Here is a 14503-nt window from a genome sequence, read left to right as displayed (position 1 = left end):
ACACATATATACAATAAGAGCCACTGAGTACATACACCTATGCATATACACATATATACACACATATACAATACACATATACACATATATACAATAAGAGCCACTTAAGGACTCTTATTTAATATGTAAGGCACACTCACATGTGTACACACACCTATGCATATACACATATATACATGTTCTCATTTAGCATCAGTATAGTAACATCAGTGCATATAACCAGATACACACATGCACCTACATCCCCTTTACCTGATCATTAAGTGGGCCGCCTTCTTCATAGGCCCTCCCCCTTCACTCATTCATTACAAAGAGACAGGAAGAAACCAAATGGTCAGAGGAGATGTTTGCAGACAGCCTTGGAGTCAAGGACAGCCCAGGGAAGAGATCAGATATCAACAATCGCCCACCTGGAGAACGGGAGACAGGAGACGCCAGGGAAAGGTCCTGTGGGCTTTTGACTCAAAAGCCCTCTAACACCTCACAAAAGCTGTCCGTCCTCTCTCTTTTTCATCTTTTCCCCAAATAAACCACCTTTCATTATATAAACGTTGCCTTTTTTGAGTTTTACTGTTGCCAGGTAGGATCCCAGCAAGCTGCGTTCTCAGCAGGGCAGTGGGATGGCATCCATCACTACATGGAACACAACCTCACAGCTCTTGGCACATTTTTCTGCTTTCAAAATTAACATTTCTCAAAAAAAAAAAAAAAAAAAAAAAAAAAAAAAAAAAAAGAACCCTGTCTTTGCTCCCTCACATTTCACAGGTTCTCTTTTACCTTTTCTCTAAACCTCTCCATAGACAACACAACTAGGCTGAGCCTCAGGAGGTCAAACCGTTTCTGAAAGGACAGAGGTCTCCCTCTCACTTGACAGCTCCGTTCTTCATAGTCTGAACAAAGAATGAAGCAGGACACAGAGAAATCGTAAGACAGGCAGAGATCTAGTAAAAGAAAAGAACAGCATGAAGCAGGAGTGAGCTGATGACAAAACCCATTAACAGCACTGGCCAACCTGTTTTAGGTTTGAAGTTAAAGTGCACTTGCAAGTTCCAAGCTGGTGGCATCTGTCAGTAATGAAAGTCCCCCCTCTGGAATAGAGGGCAGGCAGAACCAAAGGCAGCAACTCCAGTGAGTTCTGTGGTTGATTTTTCTTTTGTTTTCCTAGAATTTGGGAAGTGGTTAAGGGTGGTGAAATTGAGTCTTCTCCCTCATGTCCAGAAGGAGGGGAAGTTTCTGATTTTCTATAGGCTCAGAAGAAAACAGCACAGCAATCAAAGCCCAACCACAGCGCTAATGATGTTGTAATGGGCATGCAGTTGCCCTTTCTTCCCCTTAACTGTAACTATAGTGCATGCTCCTGGCTTACAGGGGCAGGAGTGTAGCTTTTTGGCTTAAGTGAGGACATTAAGGAACACAGTGAGGGCACGGCCTTATGTTAGGTTGTCAGGGAAATGAGAGTCTCCAGGAGCTGGAAGGCATCCTTGAGTTGTGAACCCCAGTCTGGGATGTCTGCTGCACTGTCTCAGACTTCAAAAGCACAGTCACTTAGCTTCTGCCCCCAGTACTGACCTCTCTCCCTGGCCGATGATCTCAGATTTCTTTCCAGACTCTTCCTTCTGGCCTCTTTTTTCATTTTGTCCATCCCTACCATGGCAATGAAACAAAACGCTTCTCAACACTTGTATACCAACCTGGATCCTGTTAGAAAATTCTTAGAAACAATTGGGATAATGAGAAAACTAGGTATTTTTAGCTCTGGCCAAAGGAGTGGAGTCATTATTTAGGGATCCCGCGGAGTGCCTGGGAAAAATACGGGGATGTCACTGTAACTATCAAGTTACAAAATAACCTTGTGTAAGAAATTGGTGATTTCCTCAAGTTCTTGTTTTGTTTCATTTACTACATTCAAATACAGCCTAAATCTTCCTTACCAGAGTAGGAAACATCATTTTTTTCTTGTTCAAGGTCTAAACCAGCGTCTAGGTCGTTCTGATAATATTTGGGCACCACTATGGCCTTGGCTGACGTCATTTTCCATTTTCCCTGTCCCCCAACCGCGGCCACCTCGAGCCATGAGTGCCTCGCTAAGGACAGGAGGTGCCAAACACTCCCCAAGGTCAATCTGCACTCTCCCTGTCTCCACGTCCAGCAGAGCTCATCTATCCAGACAGAGCTGATCTGGGTCAGCCAGGCCTCGGTCTCCACTGCACCCGAGAGAGAGGTGATGGAAAACGTCGGCGAATGTTTAAATTTTTTAAATTAATCACAGTAAGACACACTGCCATGAGTCCCCATCAAAGTCCTCCCCTTAGCTTTGAACACACTTATTCCCTTGGTTCTTACCACTTTCTGCAGCAGCTCAGCAAATCCTTTCGAGTGTCTTTAGCTGCGCTGTCCTGGCTGCCTGGATGTCCTGGACTGGCTCAGTGTTCTCCTTTCCTGGCCACTGTGACTGAGAAAGTCCTGGAGTCGTGAGGCGCCAGACCAGGTGATCAAGTCGGATGAGAACTCAACGTCGTGTTTTCAGGAGCTGCCCTTCTGGTGAGTGGCAACAGCAGCAACATCTAGGGTATTTTCTTTAATCACACCTCACAAAGACACTCAGGGAAGAGGACTCAGAGAGCAGCGAGGTCACTGGGATGAGTTCTAGGCAAGGGGGAGGACTGAAAGGGAGTTCGTGGTGACGTGTCTTTTACTAGCCACTTAAAAACATCCTTACACCTCGCTCCCTCTGGAAGGCTTTTTTTAAAGCCCCGATGCCGACGTGCTCGCTGCACAGGGGACCCGCGCGAGCAGAGCGCGGGGCACCGCCGCAGCCCCAGCAGCTGCCAGGTGAACTCGGGCCTGCGCAACCGGCTGACCAACCGCGGCCCCGCCCTCCGCGTCGCGCTGGTGACGCAATGCCGCTGCGCAGGCGCACTGGGCGGCGGGCGGAGGCGAAGGCTGGGACATAGCTGGCCGCCGGGGGCGCCGGGGCTCGGACGGGGCGCGCGCGCATGGCCCGGCCTCCCTCGCCCGCTCTCCAGCCGCTGCCGCCGCTACTGCTCCTCCTTCTCCTCCTGGCCGGCGCAGTCGGGTGCGAGGAGGCGGCCGCGACCACTGACTGGAGGGCCACGCTGAAGACCATCCGCAACGGCGTGCACAAGATCGACACGTACCTGAACGCGGCGCTGGACCTGCTGGGCGGCGAGGACGGACTGTGCCAGTACCGGTGCCGCGACGGTGAGCCTGCCGGGCGGGAGCGGCGCGCTGCCTTTATTTATTTATTTATTTATTTATTTATTTATTTATTTATTGTTCACGAAAATGCAGAGTCGAGGTGGAGTTGCCAAGTCTTTTGTGGACTCGCGTGGGGTTGTAGCAGAATCCTGGGAATGAAGTCAAGCACACTGATTTTAGCTCTAGAATTTTGCTCTGGTAAATGAGTCGTCTGAGCGTGCAGAGCCAACCAAGAATGTAAAATATCATGCCGTGTTCACTTTTCCAGAATTGATGTTTTTCCTTAAGCAGAGGTGCAGCGAATGCATTGCGAACTTTGGACCGACTTCGTACGCGGTTGTTGAGGGGCAGCGGGTAACCGCTGGGAAACAGCCCAAGACTGGACAGTGTCTCTCCGTGGATAGCCATGAGCCCTGCTGCTTGATGGCCAATACTATACATACATTTTTTTCACTTACTCCTTTTCTGCTTTTTAAAACTAAAATTCTATTTGAATCCGAGAATTTGTGGCAGTGTGGGTAATATTTCAGGCAGAGGCTTGGTGCTTTTCAGAGCACCTTTTTGAATGTTTGAAGGTTTTAATACTTTGGGAAAGTACTTTGGTTTCTGTTTAGAAATTCACTGTTGAGATAGCAGTTGTGAAATCATGTTTCCAGTATGGTTAGCCGAGTCTCTGCTGGCAGCTGGATAAAGTGGAAAACTCCAGATCTTTAGGGTAAAACCGAATTGTACGTATAGATGAGCTCAAAAGGAACCTGTGTGCTGTAGAACAGTGATGCTACGGGACATGGGAAAGGATGTTTTCCTTGGAGCGTTCGTTGGGAGGAATACTTAGTCACTCTCCTTCTTTGCAGATGCATGAATATTAGAATCTGGACTCTATGTCAGGTTGTTCTGATTGAAGGCTTAACAGTGAACAAAACAAATTTCCAGCGCAGGGAGCTCATTGTGAGGGAAAAGATGAGCAGTGCACTCAGTAAAGCGGCAGACCTCACCCTGCAGGCTGTGATTGCCTCTGCTGGGACAGTAGGAAGTCAGCAGTGTGGTGTGGAGTGGTTGGAGGGTGACCTGGCTGGTAGAGTATTTGAGCAGAAATTCGAAAGTGGTAACAGTGACATTTCAGTGACCTGGAGAGAGAGCATCCACACAGAGGACCCCAGTCAGAGACCAGTCCCTGGAGTGACTCAGCCTGAGTGGGCGGAGGTGCAGATGCCATTTTATGGAGGAAGGGAAGACTTGGAAGGAGTCCTTGTTAAACAATTATGTGGCCCTTGGTCATACAGTTTATTTACATATGAGACACTTACTCAATTGAATGGATACTGTTCCTGTTAAAAAGCTATTTTCATCTTCTATTTGATGTGTTTTTTTGTCTTCCATGAGCCTCACAAAATATGCCTGTTGGAGCCAGGTCTGTAGCATAAAAACACCAGTGAGTTTGAGCATTGCAATGGGGTACTGTCTTCTCAGTGACCCTGTGATCTGGATTCACCATGTAATCATTGCCAGCTTGATGAAAATTATCCTTTTAATTTCTTTCCTCGAGAAGTCCTCTGAAACAGTGACTCAACATTTTCATGTTTTGGCATCTGAGTGATCATCAGATCAGAACCACACAGAAATAGATTGGTCCCAAAGCTAGAGGAGCACAGTGATTAAGGGGTATTTTTTATTCCTTGCAATAATGCGATCAAGGGAGCTTAATGAAAAAAGCAAAAAGTAAATAGCAGGGAGAGGATGGTGAGATTCAAAGGCCAGGCTGGTGTTCAGTTCTCCCTAGTTGGCCCGAATTGTGGTGCCCGGAGCCTTGGCCCTTTGGTGGTGGTGGTGAGCAGAGGGCTGTACTAAGAGGAAGGGAGGTTATATAGGGAACAAATTTGATGGTTACCATTTTCTTAACTTTTTTCTCCCTGACATCAGAGAAGATCTGAAGAAATTTCCTTTGGAAAAATGTGAAATGTTTTTAGATGATGAGTAAGTCATCATTACTTCAGTGACGGATATTTTAAGAGGTTCCCTCTAGCTATTGTACTGAGAATTAAAAGAGCCAAAGGGGTGGGGAAGCCGGGGTGGAGATTGGGTGATGGTTTTGTCAAGTTGCTAGCAGAAGCCATGTGGGATGTATTTTGAAGGAAGACCCTAAATAATTTGCCGATGGCTCAGAAGTAAGGTTACAAATAAAAGACAATGGCAGAGTTCTTGGCTTAATCTGATGAAGGATGGAGTTGCCACGAACTAAAGTGGGGAGTGCAGTGGAAAGGGCAGTTGGGGACAATAGGCAAGCAAGTCGGGCACTTGTGTTCTTTGGAGAATCACTGTGAAGGGAGGAGAGGGCTGCAGAGCTGGTCACATCTTTGGAAAGTGCAAAGCACGAGTACCATACAGAGATTGGCCAAGTGCGCCATTGGGATGTCCCTGATCTCAGGAAGGAGTCATGCACAGGGTCAGCTGGGGAGAAACTCAGTCTCCTGGCTGCCTCAGTCCTCAGTGAGGAAGGAGCCAGTGTCCTCAGCTAAGAGATGCCAGGACTGCAAAGGTCAGAGGTGCAATCAAGGACAGTAGAGCACCGTGAAGGTGAGTGACGGGGCCTCCTTGTCTGGGGTGCAGGTGGGGAGCGTCTGCTGTGCTCCCCACAAGCCGAGCTCTGTATGGCCTGGCTGCCTGCCTTTCTCTTAGGTGACTCATCTGCTTCATATTCTTTCAGGTGAAAAGAGTCAGTCTGTTTGGGAGCATTTACATCAAATGTAAAAAAATAATACACAGAAAAGAATTGATGTCTCCACCTATGCAAATGGTTAGATTTCCACTGTCCATGCAGATGACCAAACACAAAGGAAGTGCTGTGTACTCATCGAGTGAGATAGTGAATACTCACTCCATCAGGTGGACCAGGGGCTTTGCTATGGTTGTTGTGAATTCTGCCCCAAATCCCCAAATCCTTTATATACCCAGACCTGTGTTTAGGGCCTGAAGGACAGTAGCTTCAATGCATTACAGTGCTTTGATTTGACTAATTTTTTCTTTCATATTGAGTTTTGCTTTGTAAGAAGCTGACACCCACATAAATGTTGGACTCTTTTTATTTTATTGTTTTAAATTTTTAGTTTTTTGTTTGTTTTTGGTATGGGGGATCAAACTCACAACCTTGTGCTTGCCAGGTAGGCACTGTGCTGCTGAGCTGTATCCCCAGCCCGTGTTGGATTTTTAGATGTTCATCAGTTTAATATTTATAATTTTGGTACATGAACCAACATAATAAGCAAGTTTCGATATAACTTATTCAGAAATAGTTATTGCATTGTAAAGGTGAATTTAGAGCTTCAAGACACTTTAAAGTGTTTCAGGAAGTGGGGTGCAGTATAATTCCCATAGCATAGGAGGTCAAGGCAGGCAAGTTCAAGCCCAGCCTGGGTAGCTTAGCAAAACCCATCTCAAAAGGAGGGGTAAAAATTATATATCTATAGATATAAATATAGATACATAGAGAGAGAGGGTCAAAAAGGCATGTACATATTTCAGGTGAAGAAGTTATATAAATACTTTAATGCTAAATTTATTGAGACATCACGAGATTAATACAAGTTACCTTTGGCCTCCACAAGAGGCTCAGGTGGAGCCATCAGCTTCCAGACATGTATTAGTACAACAAACCGCTGCTTAGGGAACCTTAGTCATGGAGATTGCTGCACATACATTTCCCATTTCCTCTCTAAGGGCGGGAAGCGAAGTAGGTTTTCTGCAGTATGTGACATCCTCTAGGGTCTCCCATATGCAGATAACGCTGTCTGTTGAAAAAACATCCTACTATTTTTCTTTTCCTGAAGTGCGTATGTTTGTTTTTTTAAATGAACTTTATATAGCCTGGGGATGTAGCTTAGTGGAAAAGCATGGGTTCAATCCCTAGTACTGGAAAAAAAAAGTTTCAGGAAAATATTTACTTCCAGTTTTGTGTTTTGCTGTGGATGAGGAGTAATTTCAGCACAGACTGCCTCCCATTTTTTAAATCCATTAATCTTGGGTCAGTACGTGCCAGGCATATTCTAGGTTAGCAAGACCACAGTCCTGTTTGCATAGAAACTTCCACGCTAGGAAAGTAACAGAAGAACCCTGCCGTGTAGCAGATGTGGAAGGAAGTGTCCTGTTTCCATGGGGTGAGCGAGGAAGGTTTTCCGACTCAGTGACATTAACGGATTGTTTCCAAAAAACCAAACTCAAGTGTCCCTTTCCCGGCCATGCTAAGGGGCCAGCTTCAGCAGCACTTACTCTGTGCTGTTGCTGTCCAGCTGTCACATCCAGGAAGGTTAGAGCTTTGTCACTCGGTCCTGGTTGGGATGGCGGCAGCCTCCTCTCCACTCTGTAGGCTCTGCCCTCTCTCTGCATCCTTCTGGAGTAGGCACATTTGTCACTTGTTTTTCTTAGCTTCATTTGCCTCTGACCGCTCTCCTATTCAGAAGTGATACTTGTTGATGAAATGAGGGACTGTCTGTCTATGTGTTAAAAGTCATACATGTTAATTAGTGCAGTGAGGAAAGGTCCTGCCACAAACAAAAATGTCTCACTCTATTTGCTCTGCAATAACAAAACACCACATAGAGGAGGCTTATGAGCAGGAAAAGCTTCTCCCTCAAGGTTCCAGACCTGAGAAGTGCAGACCCGGGTGCTGGCCGGTTCAGTGTCCAGTGAGGGCCCACGTCCTGGTTCCCCGATGGAGTCATCCGCTGTGTCCTTGTGGTGGCAGGGGCCAGGCAGCTCTCTGGCGTCCTGGTTCAGGGCTCTCATTCCCTTCACGAGGGTCCCCCTGGTGACCAGCTCACCCTTCGGCAGCTGTACCTGGTGATAGTGTAGCACTGGTGATTAGGTTTCGCCTCATCAGTAGGCTTGCCAGAGACCCCCGCCTTTCCGACTGTCCTGTGGAGGTGCAGTGACGCCAGCATCGGGGGGAAAAAAGGTGGGGACAGCTGGTCGGAGGCAAGAGGAGACCCAAGCATCTGAGAACCAGCAAAGCAGGGTGATGTGGTGGAATGGAAGAGGCCATGACAAAGAGAAGTGGTCAGAGAAGGCGCAGGAAGGCCAGAGTCCATGGGTCTTAGGACTCTGCAGACTCTGGCTTTCGCTGCAGGATTCGCAGTAGGAGAAAGCCTTGCTGTCGTGCATGATTTGCAGCACACATTCAGGGCAGTGTTGTGGCCCCGTGGCTGGGAGTGCAGTGGGTGGAGATGAGTGTGGCAGCGAGGTGGTGCAGAGCATCCTAGGGGCAGAGCCAACAGAAAGTGCTGTTGGGCCAAATGAGGAGGTGTGGACTGGAGGGTCGGGGAGTCTGCGCGGAGGCCCGAGGTGCCCTGCCATTAACTGAGAAGAGCAGGTCTGAGGCCAGGCTTGAGACCTCACCTGGGGTCCCCAGGAGCTTGGCATATTCCCTTTCGTAGGCCGTGCAAGTGGGAAGCTGAGCCCTGAACTGTTCCTTAGGGACGCAGTAGTCAGGGGACTGGGTATGTCACTCAGCCACTCCCCGTATTTCCAGCCTTGCTTGGACTTCCTTGCTCATTTGCATGGCTGATTCCTCCAAGTTGCTTTTTTCTTACTTACTTTTGAAGGCTGACCCATTTTTATTTCAGTCTCATAGTTCTATTAGTTGGATGAAAGTTGGTGGAATACTTTATGTCTCTCTTTCCTGTCCAAGTGGAGTATCATTTGGATACTGCTATGGTTATATCCAAAGTAAGGGGAACATTTCAATTTTAGAATAAAGATAGGTGTAACCCCTGTAGTTTAAAGGATTAGCAGGTAAAGTAGAAAGCTGGCCTATTTCATGTTGCCCTAAGAGCTGAGTGATGTTTGGAAGCAGAAGGGGGGACATCTTTTCAGTCTGTGGTGTCCCTACCTCCAAATAGGCTGTATTATATAGGCTATCTCAATATAGGGGGTTGTGGGACACATCTGAGGGACAGCAGGTGACTGGGGTGTTGAGGTGATTCTGCAGGACACAGGTGAGGTGTGTTTGAATTTCCCTCTAGAATTGACCATTTTGGTAGTGACGTCAGTTTCCTGCTCGTTACTGAACCATGGGTGCCAGTGCGGAGCAGCATGTAATGCAGTAACCGTCCTCAGGTGGCCGCCAATTTCTTTGTTAGCTGTGTCTGGTGCATAGCTTTGGAATTGTGGCCAGTCCAGGATGAGATTCTGTACATTTTGGGCTGAATAGGATTACGCATGATGTCATTTTGTATAAACTGCTGTGTTTGTATATATGCACACATTAGTGTAGGTGGCACATTCTTTACCACAGGTGAAATAATCAGACAAGTCAGGCAGTGATTAGATAAATTAGATTCCTAGCGCTCTCAAAATAAAGACAATTGCAAGTTAGACATGGTGGTGCTTGCCCTTAATCGCGGTTACTTAGAAGGTTGAGGTAGGAGAAATGCAGATTTGATGACGGCCAGGGCAACTTAGTGAGACACATGCTTAATAGCTGAATCTTGGTAGTGGCCTGTGTGTCCATCAGCAGATGAATGGATAAAAAAACTGTGGTCTTTACGCACAGTGGAGCTCTACTCTGCTGAAACATAGACCTGAGTCAGTTGTAGGAAAATGGAAGACCATAATGTAAGGTGAAATAAATCAGACTCACAAGGTAAAACATTGCCTGGTTTCTCTGTGTGAGAAACCCAGCGTCTAAATAAAGTAAAGAGCAAAATAAAAGATCAATTAAAAAAAAACCAGGTAGATGGATTCTTTGCAAATGGGAAGGGGACCAAAACATGGAGGTGGGAGGGGAAGGAGACCTAACAAGAATCAGGATGCAGCATGTCATGTACCGACTCTGCCTAAAGAGCGCGGTCACTAATACTACACATTTGTACTAGAGAAATCAGTACAGGTGGGGGTGTGGCTCCATGGTACACTGCTTTACCTCACCATGCACGGAGCCCCCGTTCAGTCACTGGAACTGCAAAAATGAAACGAAAAGCACAGTTTGTGTCACCATTCAACTAAATGTTAAGTTGTCCAAGACTAGTGTAACATATTTAGATCTGAGTATTTGATTTGTCATATTTGAAAATTAATTTTGACACCGTTTACTTTCTATAGGGTCAAAGCCTTTTCCGCGCTTTGGGTATAAGCCCTCCCCGCCGAATGGGTGCGGCTCTCCACTGTTCGGGGTTCACGTGAGTATCGGGCTGTAGCTGCACCTTTCTGGTGGGTGGACTGCAGTGCTTTCCGTGATGCAGGACTGAATGTGGGCTAGCTTCCAGTGGGGCCTGGTGTAACAGTGATTGGATTTGCTGCTTTCTTTTTTGGTAAACATTTGATGACTCCCAGCAGAACTAAATGGGATAAAATTAATGTTTTATATTTGAATGCTGTTCTTGTTAATATCACTTAAATTATATTTTATTATGTCAACAGCACAGTATAGGTTTTATGTACAGGAATAATACTGCCTAGGGAGGAGAGCAGAGATAAAGCGTGTTTTCTGTATTGAGGCGAAGTGGGGTGGCAGGGTGTGGTTGACGGGAGGCTGGACCCCAGTGTGATTGTGAGGAGCACGTGAGTGTGACTCATGCACACGGGTTTCGTGATGCAATGATAAGTTACAGGTTCAAGATAATGGTACTTAAGGCCCAAAAACAAAGAGTGGAGTTTGAGTTGTGGATAATTAACACTTTCCTATCACGTTTTACTTAAAGTACATTTTATTTGGAGAAGGGTACAGAATATTTTGAAGTATCCCATAATCATACTTGCCTAGGTCCTGGAGAAGTCGTTGGATGACTTCAGCCTCACCTCGTGTTTTTGAAGCTGTGGTGTATTCTGTTTGGGCAATTGGGACAGCGTTACCAGCAGTTAACTGAGTGTCTAGCACTCTAGAATAGGGAAGAGCGAGCAGGGCTGAGACACGGTCCCAGGTGGGCGTGGAAAGAGTGCTGGAGAGATTTAGCTAGGTTTGGTAATCCCAATACTTGGGAGGCTGAGGCAGGAGGATTGACTTGAGTTCAAGGCCCGTCTGGGCTACCTAGCGAGTTAGAACAACCTGAACTACATAGCAAGACCCTGGCTCAGTAATAAGAGTGATGGGAAAACCTGTAACATGGGGACATCCATAGGCAAAAGTGGCCTTGGGAGCTACCTGGGCAGCACCATCAGGCATCCCTGGCAAGGCTGTCTGTGCACAGGGCCTCAGCTGGTTGCTTCCATCCCCCTGACCACCGTGCACCCCAATGCCCCACAGCTCAACATTGGCATCCCGTCCCTGACCAAGTGCTGCAACCAGCACGATCGGTGCTACGAGACCTGCGGCGAGAACAAGAACGACTGCGACGAGGAGTTCCACTTGTGTCTCACCAGGATCTGCCGGGGCTTGCGGAAGACGCTGGGCCTGGCCCAGAACGTGCAGGGTGAGCGCTGCGGGGGGGGGGGGGGGGCAGCTGGACCCTGGCGCTGCTGCAGCAGCTGGCAGAGCTTTCCTGCCCTGAGCCAAGGAGCCAGTGGTTGTCCCTGTCATCCAGAATGAGAGTCTCAGAAGCAGACTGTGTTAGGAAAGCCGAGAGGAAGTCTCTAATCACTGAGAACCTAAAGAGTGAAATCCCCAGTGAGCTGAGGCTTAAAGACGCAGCCACAGTGCTGGGGAGATGGAGTCAGTGACACCACGCAGTCACTGTCCCTCACGGCTGCTTCCCGTCTCAGACAGGGCCCTGCCACCGCGCATCTCAGGAAAGCAAGGCCTGGCAGCTCCCTGTGACCTTGGTGATGGGGCTCCGGGCACTTCCCTCCCCTATCATCACCAATTCCTTCATCCCAGAGTCCAGGATGTCGACATTGTCCATTTTAGAGGATCACAGCGTTTTAAATCTCTCCAGACAGCCTCCTACCTTAGACCTGGTTCTGAATCCTAATGGTGCGTGTCAGGGGAGAAATCTCCGCCCCGGCAGAGCACAAGGCCACCACCCTCTGCACACTTCAGGCTGAGGCCACCTGGCTGCACGCTGCAGCACGCCGGAATGTGTTTCTTGCTCCCTGACCCCGGAAGGGGGATACAGTGTGGCTGAATGTGACCAGGTTTCTTGCTTTTTCCTGTGTAACAGTCTGGCCAGTGCATTGCTTTGGGAGAACTTTGAAAATGTTAAGATTTCATAATAAAAAGCTGTTTCCTTACCATGAATATTTGAAACTAAAGGCATTTGATCAACTGAAAGCCACCTTGTGCTGCATCTCTATAAATGTACCATGTTGGGGTGTTTCAGGTTGCTTAGAATAAGAAAAGTAAATTGATTTTATTATTGATTGCTTTTTTAAAAATCAAAAAATCCTTCCAAGGAAAAGCTACTTTTGAGTTCTGTGACCTGTGAGCCCAGGGTGGAGGCTGGTGGGAGGAAGAGACTGGGCTGTGTGTATTAGGTGTCCTGCAGGGTTGCAATCAGCTCTTGGAGGCTGTGGGCACTGCCAGCAGGTTTCTGTGTTTAAACTTCTTTCATCTGCACCCCCCAGCCTCTTTGCAGGACTGGGGGGCTGGCTCACTGGTAGCTCTGTATCACATAGTTTGTGCACAGCCTGAGGTGTGATTTATAGCACCAAACAGCAACAGCAGCAAAACTTGCTTCAAAATAAGTAAGTGTAGAAGTTAGCAGGCATCTCTGCTGGTGGTCTTAGTCTCCAGCCAACAGGAAAGTTAACACTGATTGTGCTTTGATAGACACCATCACTTGACTGGTACAAAGCTTAGGATACATGGAGGGGAGATGAAAGCCAGGTCCACAGGTGCGGGCAGCCGAGGTTGGTGCTTGCAGGGAGTCGTGGGGCTGCCCCGAGGTGGGGGGACTGGGCAGAGCAGCAGGGCTGCTCACCGCTGTCACCTTCTCTCCGCAGCCTGCGAGACGGTGGTGGAACTCCTGTTCGACAGTGTCATCCATTTGGGCTGCAAGCCGTACCTGGACAGCCAGCGAGCTGCCTGTAGGTGTCCCTATGAGGAGAAGACTGATCTCTAAGGAGGACAGATGGACGGGACAGGGACTGGCGAGGATGGAGAATTTAACCTTTGCCAAAGTACTGGTGTTTTCACAGTTTAAAGCTGGGTTTTGGTGAAAGGACAGTATTTTGACGTTAAGACCTATAATAAAAACACATAAAACAGCTGGATGTGGTGGCACACACCTGTAATCCCAGCACTGAGGCTGAGGCACGAGGATCATGAGTTCGAGACCAGCCTGGGAGGCATAGCAAGACCCTATCTCCAAAAAATAAAAAGGCTGGGGAGGTGCGGAGGAGAGTGTGTCTGCCTTTTCAGGTATCTTTCTGGATGTTGCTGCTCAGTGGCCAAGTTGTCTTGACCAGTGTCAAAACAGGATATGTTAGCAAAGACATTTTGAAAAGAGGAGTGTATAACACTATCAGAAGAGTGTATATATTTTTTAAAATGTGATCAAATATATTCATTCACTATAGGGTCTATTCAGCATTATCTTTGGAAATGGGAAAATCTTCACTTACAAGTACCATTTGTTTAGTATGAAACTTGCAATAAACATTTATGCCTGAAAGGAACAGATGTTGTCGTTTCTTCTGTGTTTTGATCACACATGGCAAACTGCCTCTCTGCAGCCCCTGAAGTACATGAATAAGGCGTGCTAGTTACAAGGACTGTGCCCGTGTTGTTTCTTGTGGCATTAGCACTCAGCTGTGGCATTGCTTAGGATGCAGACCCAGGATGCCTGAGTGTCCTGTGACATGTGGGGCGGGGATGGGCAGGATTCTCAGAGCAGGTGTCACCGGGGTGCAACCCATCTGAGCTGGGGAGATGGGGACCAGAGCGCTGGGAGCTGCTGTGCCTGCCTGTTCACCCTCATACGGCTCCTCTTCGTGAGTTTCAGAATGTCCTTAAAACTATAATGTTTTACTGGGTGCAGCTGAATAGAAATTACTCTTGCTACTATCCTGTGCTTTTCCTTGTAGGGATGAAATGGATGGAACAGACGAAATGCAAAGAACTGCCTTCTATGGTTCTCTTAATACATGGAAAACTAGTAACTGACAGAGCAAATTGCAAAAAAGCGCGGCTGCCTCTGAAAATCCATGGACGAAAATCCATGGACGCTGAGCTTTTCCTGCACCCCTCTGATGCACAGCTATGCCGAGCTCACAGTCATGGCACCAGCAGCCAGGCTCCACGAGTCCAATTGGCTCCGGTTCTGGAGAAAGGGGCCACATCCCTAGGTCCGTGTCCCCCTGGGAACCCGGCAGCTCCACCCTGGGCAGCCACAGCCGCTGTGCTGAGAGCCGTGCCTTC

At 47.7% G+C, this 14503-nt stretch overlaps 1 protein-coding gene and 1 long non-coding RNA gene across 6 annotated transcripts in view; one reads left to right on the top strand and one right to left on the bottom strand.

The window, feature by feature from the left end:
• Nucleotides 1-2794, bottom strand: part of LOC106027282 (uncharacterized) — a 36522-nt gene extending 33728 nt beyond the window's left edge. For 2 of the 5 annotated variants that reach the window (XR_010051415.1, XR_010051416.1), the window contains exons 1-3: nt 2344-2794; nt 1013-1644; nt 253-890 (exon numbers count right to left, since the gene is read on the bottom strand). This is a non-coding gene — a long non-coding RNA (uncharacterized LOC106027282). Of the gene's footprint in view, nt 1-252; nt 942-1012; nt 1645-2343 lie in introns of all 5 variants that reach the window. The other 3 variants (XR_010051417.1, XR_010051418.1, XR_010051419.1) reach the window with 3 other exon arrangements.
• A 114-nt stretch (nt 2795-2908) lies between these two features.
• Nucleotides 2909-13761, top strand: Pla2g12a (phospholipase A2 group XIIA). The gene is made up of 4 exons (XM_003468050.5): nt 2909-3222; nt 10312-10388; nt 11453-11618; nt 13087-13761. Exons 1-4 carry the CDS (start codon nt 2997-2999, stop codon nt 13203-13205), a joined length of 588 nt encoding a protein of 195 aa, XP_003468098.1. The 5' UTR covers nt 2909-2996; the 3' UTR covers nt 13206-13761.
• The last annotated feature ends 742 nt before the right edge of the window (nt 13762-14503 follow it).

Source organism: Cavia porcellus, unplaced genomic scaffold, assembly GCF_034190915.1.
Source record: "Cavia porcellus strain 051 isolate PalLab524CR breed Dunkin Hartley unplaced genomic scaffold, mCavPor4.1 scaffold_14, whole genome shotgun sequence".
NCBI classification, from domain to species: domain Eukaryota; kingdom Metazoa; phylum Chordata; class Mammalia; order Rodentia; family Caviidae; genus Cavia; species Cavia porcellus.
This window is presented reverse-complemented; position numbering and strand designations above follow the sequence as displayed.

Bases quoted from the DNA above. Each gene is read 5' to 3' on its own strand.
- Pla2g12a (XM_003468050.5), top strand. From the start codon at position 2,997: ATGGCCCGGCCTCCCTCGCCCGCTCTCCAGCCGCTGCCGCCGCTACTG. The intron at 3,223-10,311 runs GTGAGCCTGCCG...TACTTTCTATAG, and splicing joins CCAGTACCGGTGCCGCGACG to GGTCAAAGCCTTTTCCGCGC. The intron at 11,619-13,086 runs GTGAGCGCTGCG...TTCTCTCCGCAG, and splicing joins CCTGGCCCAGAACGTGCAGG to CCTGCGAGACGGTGGTGGAA.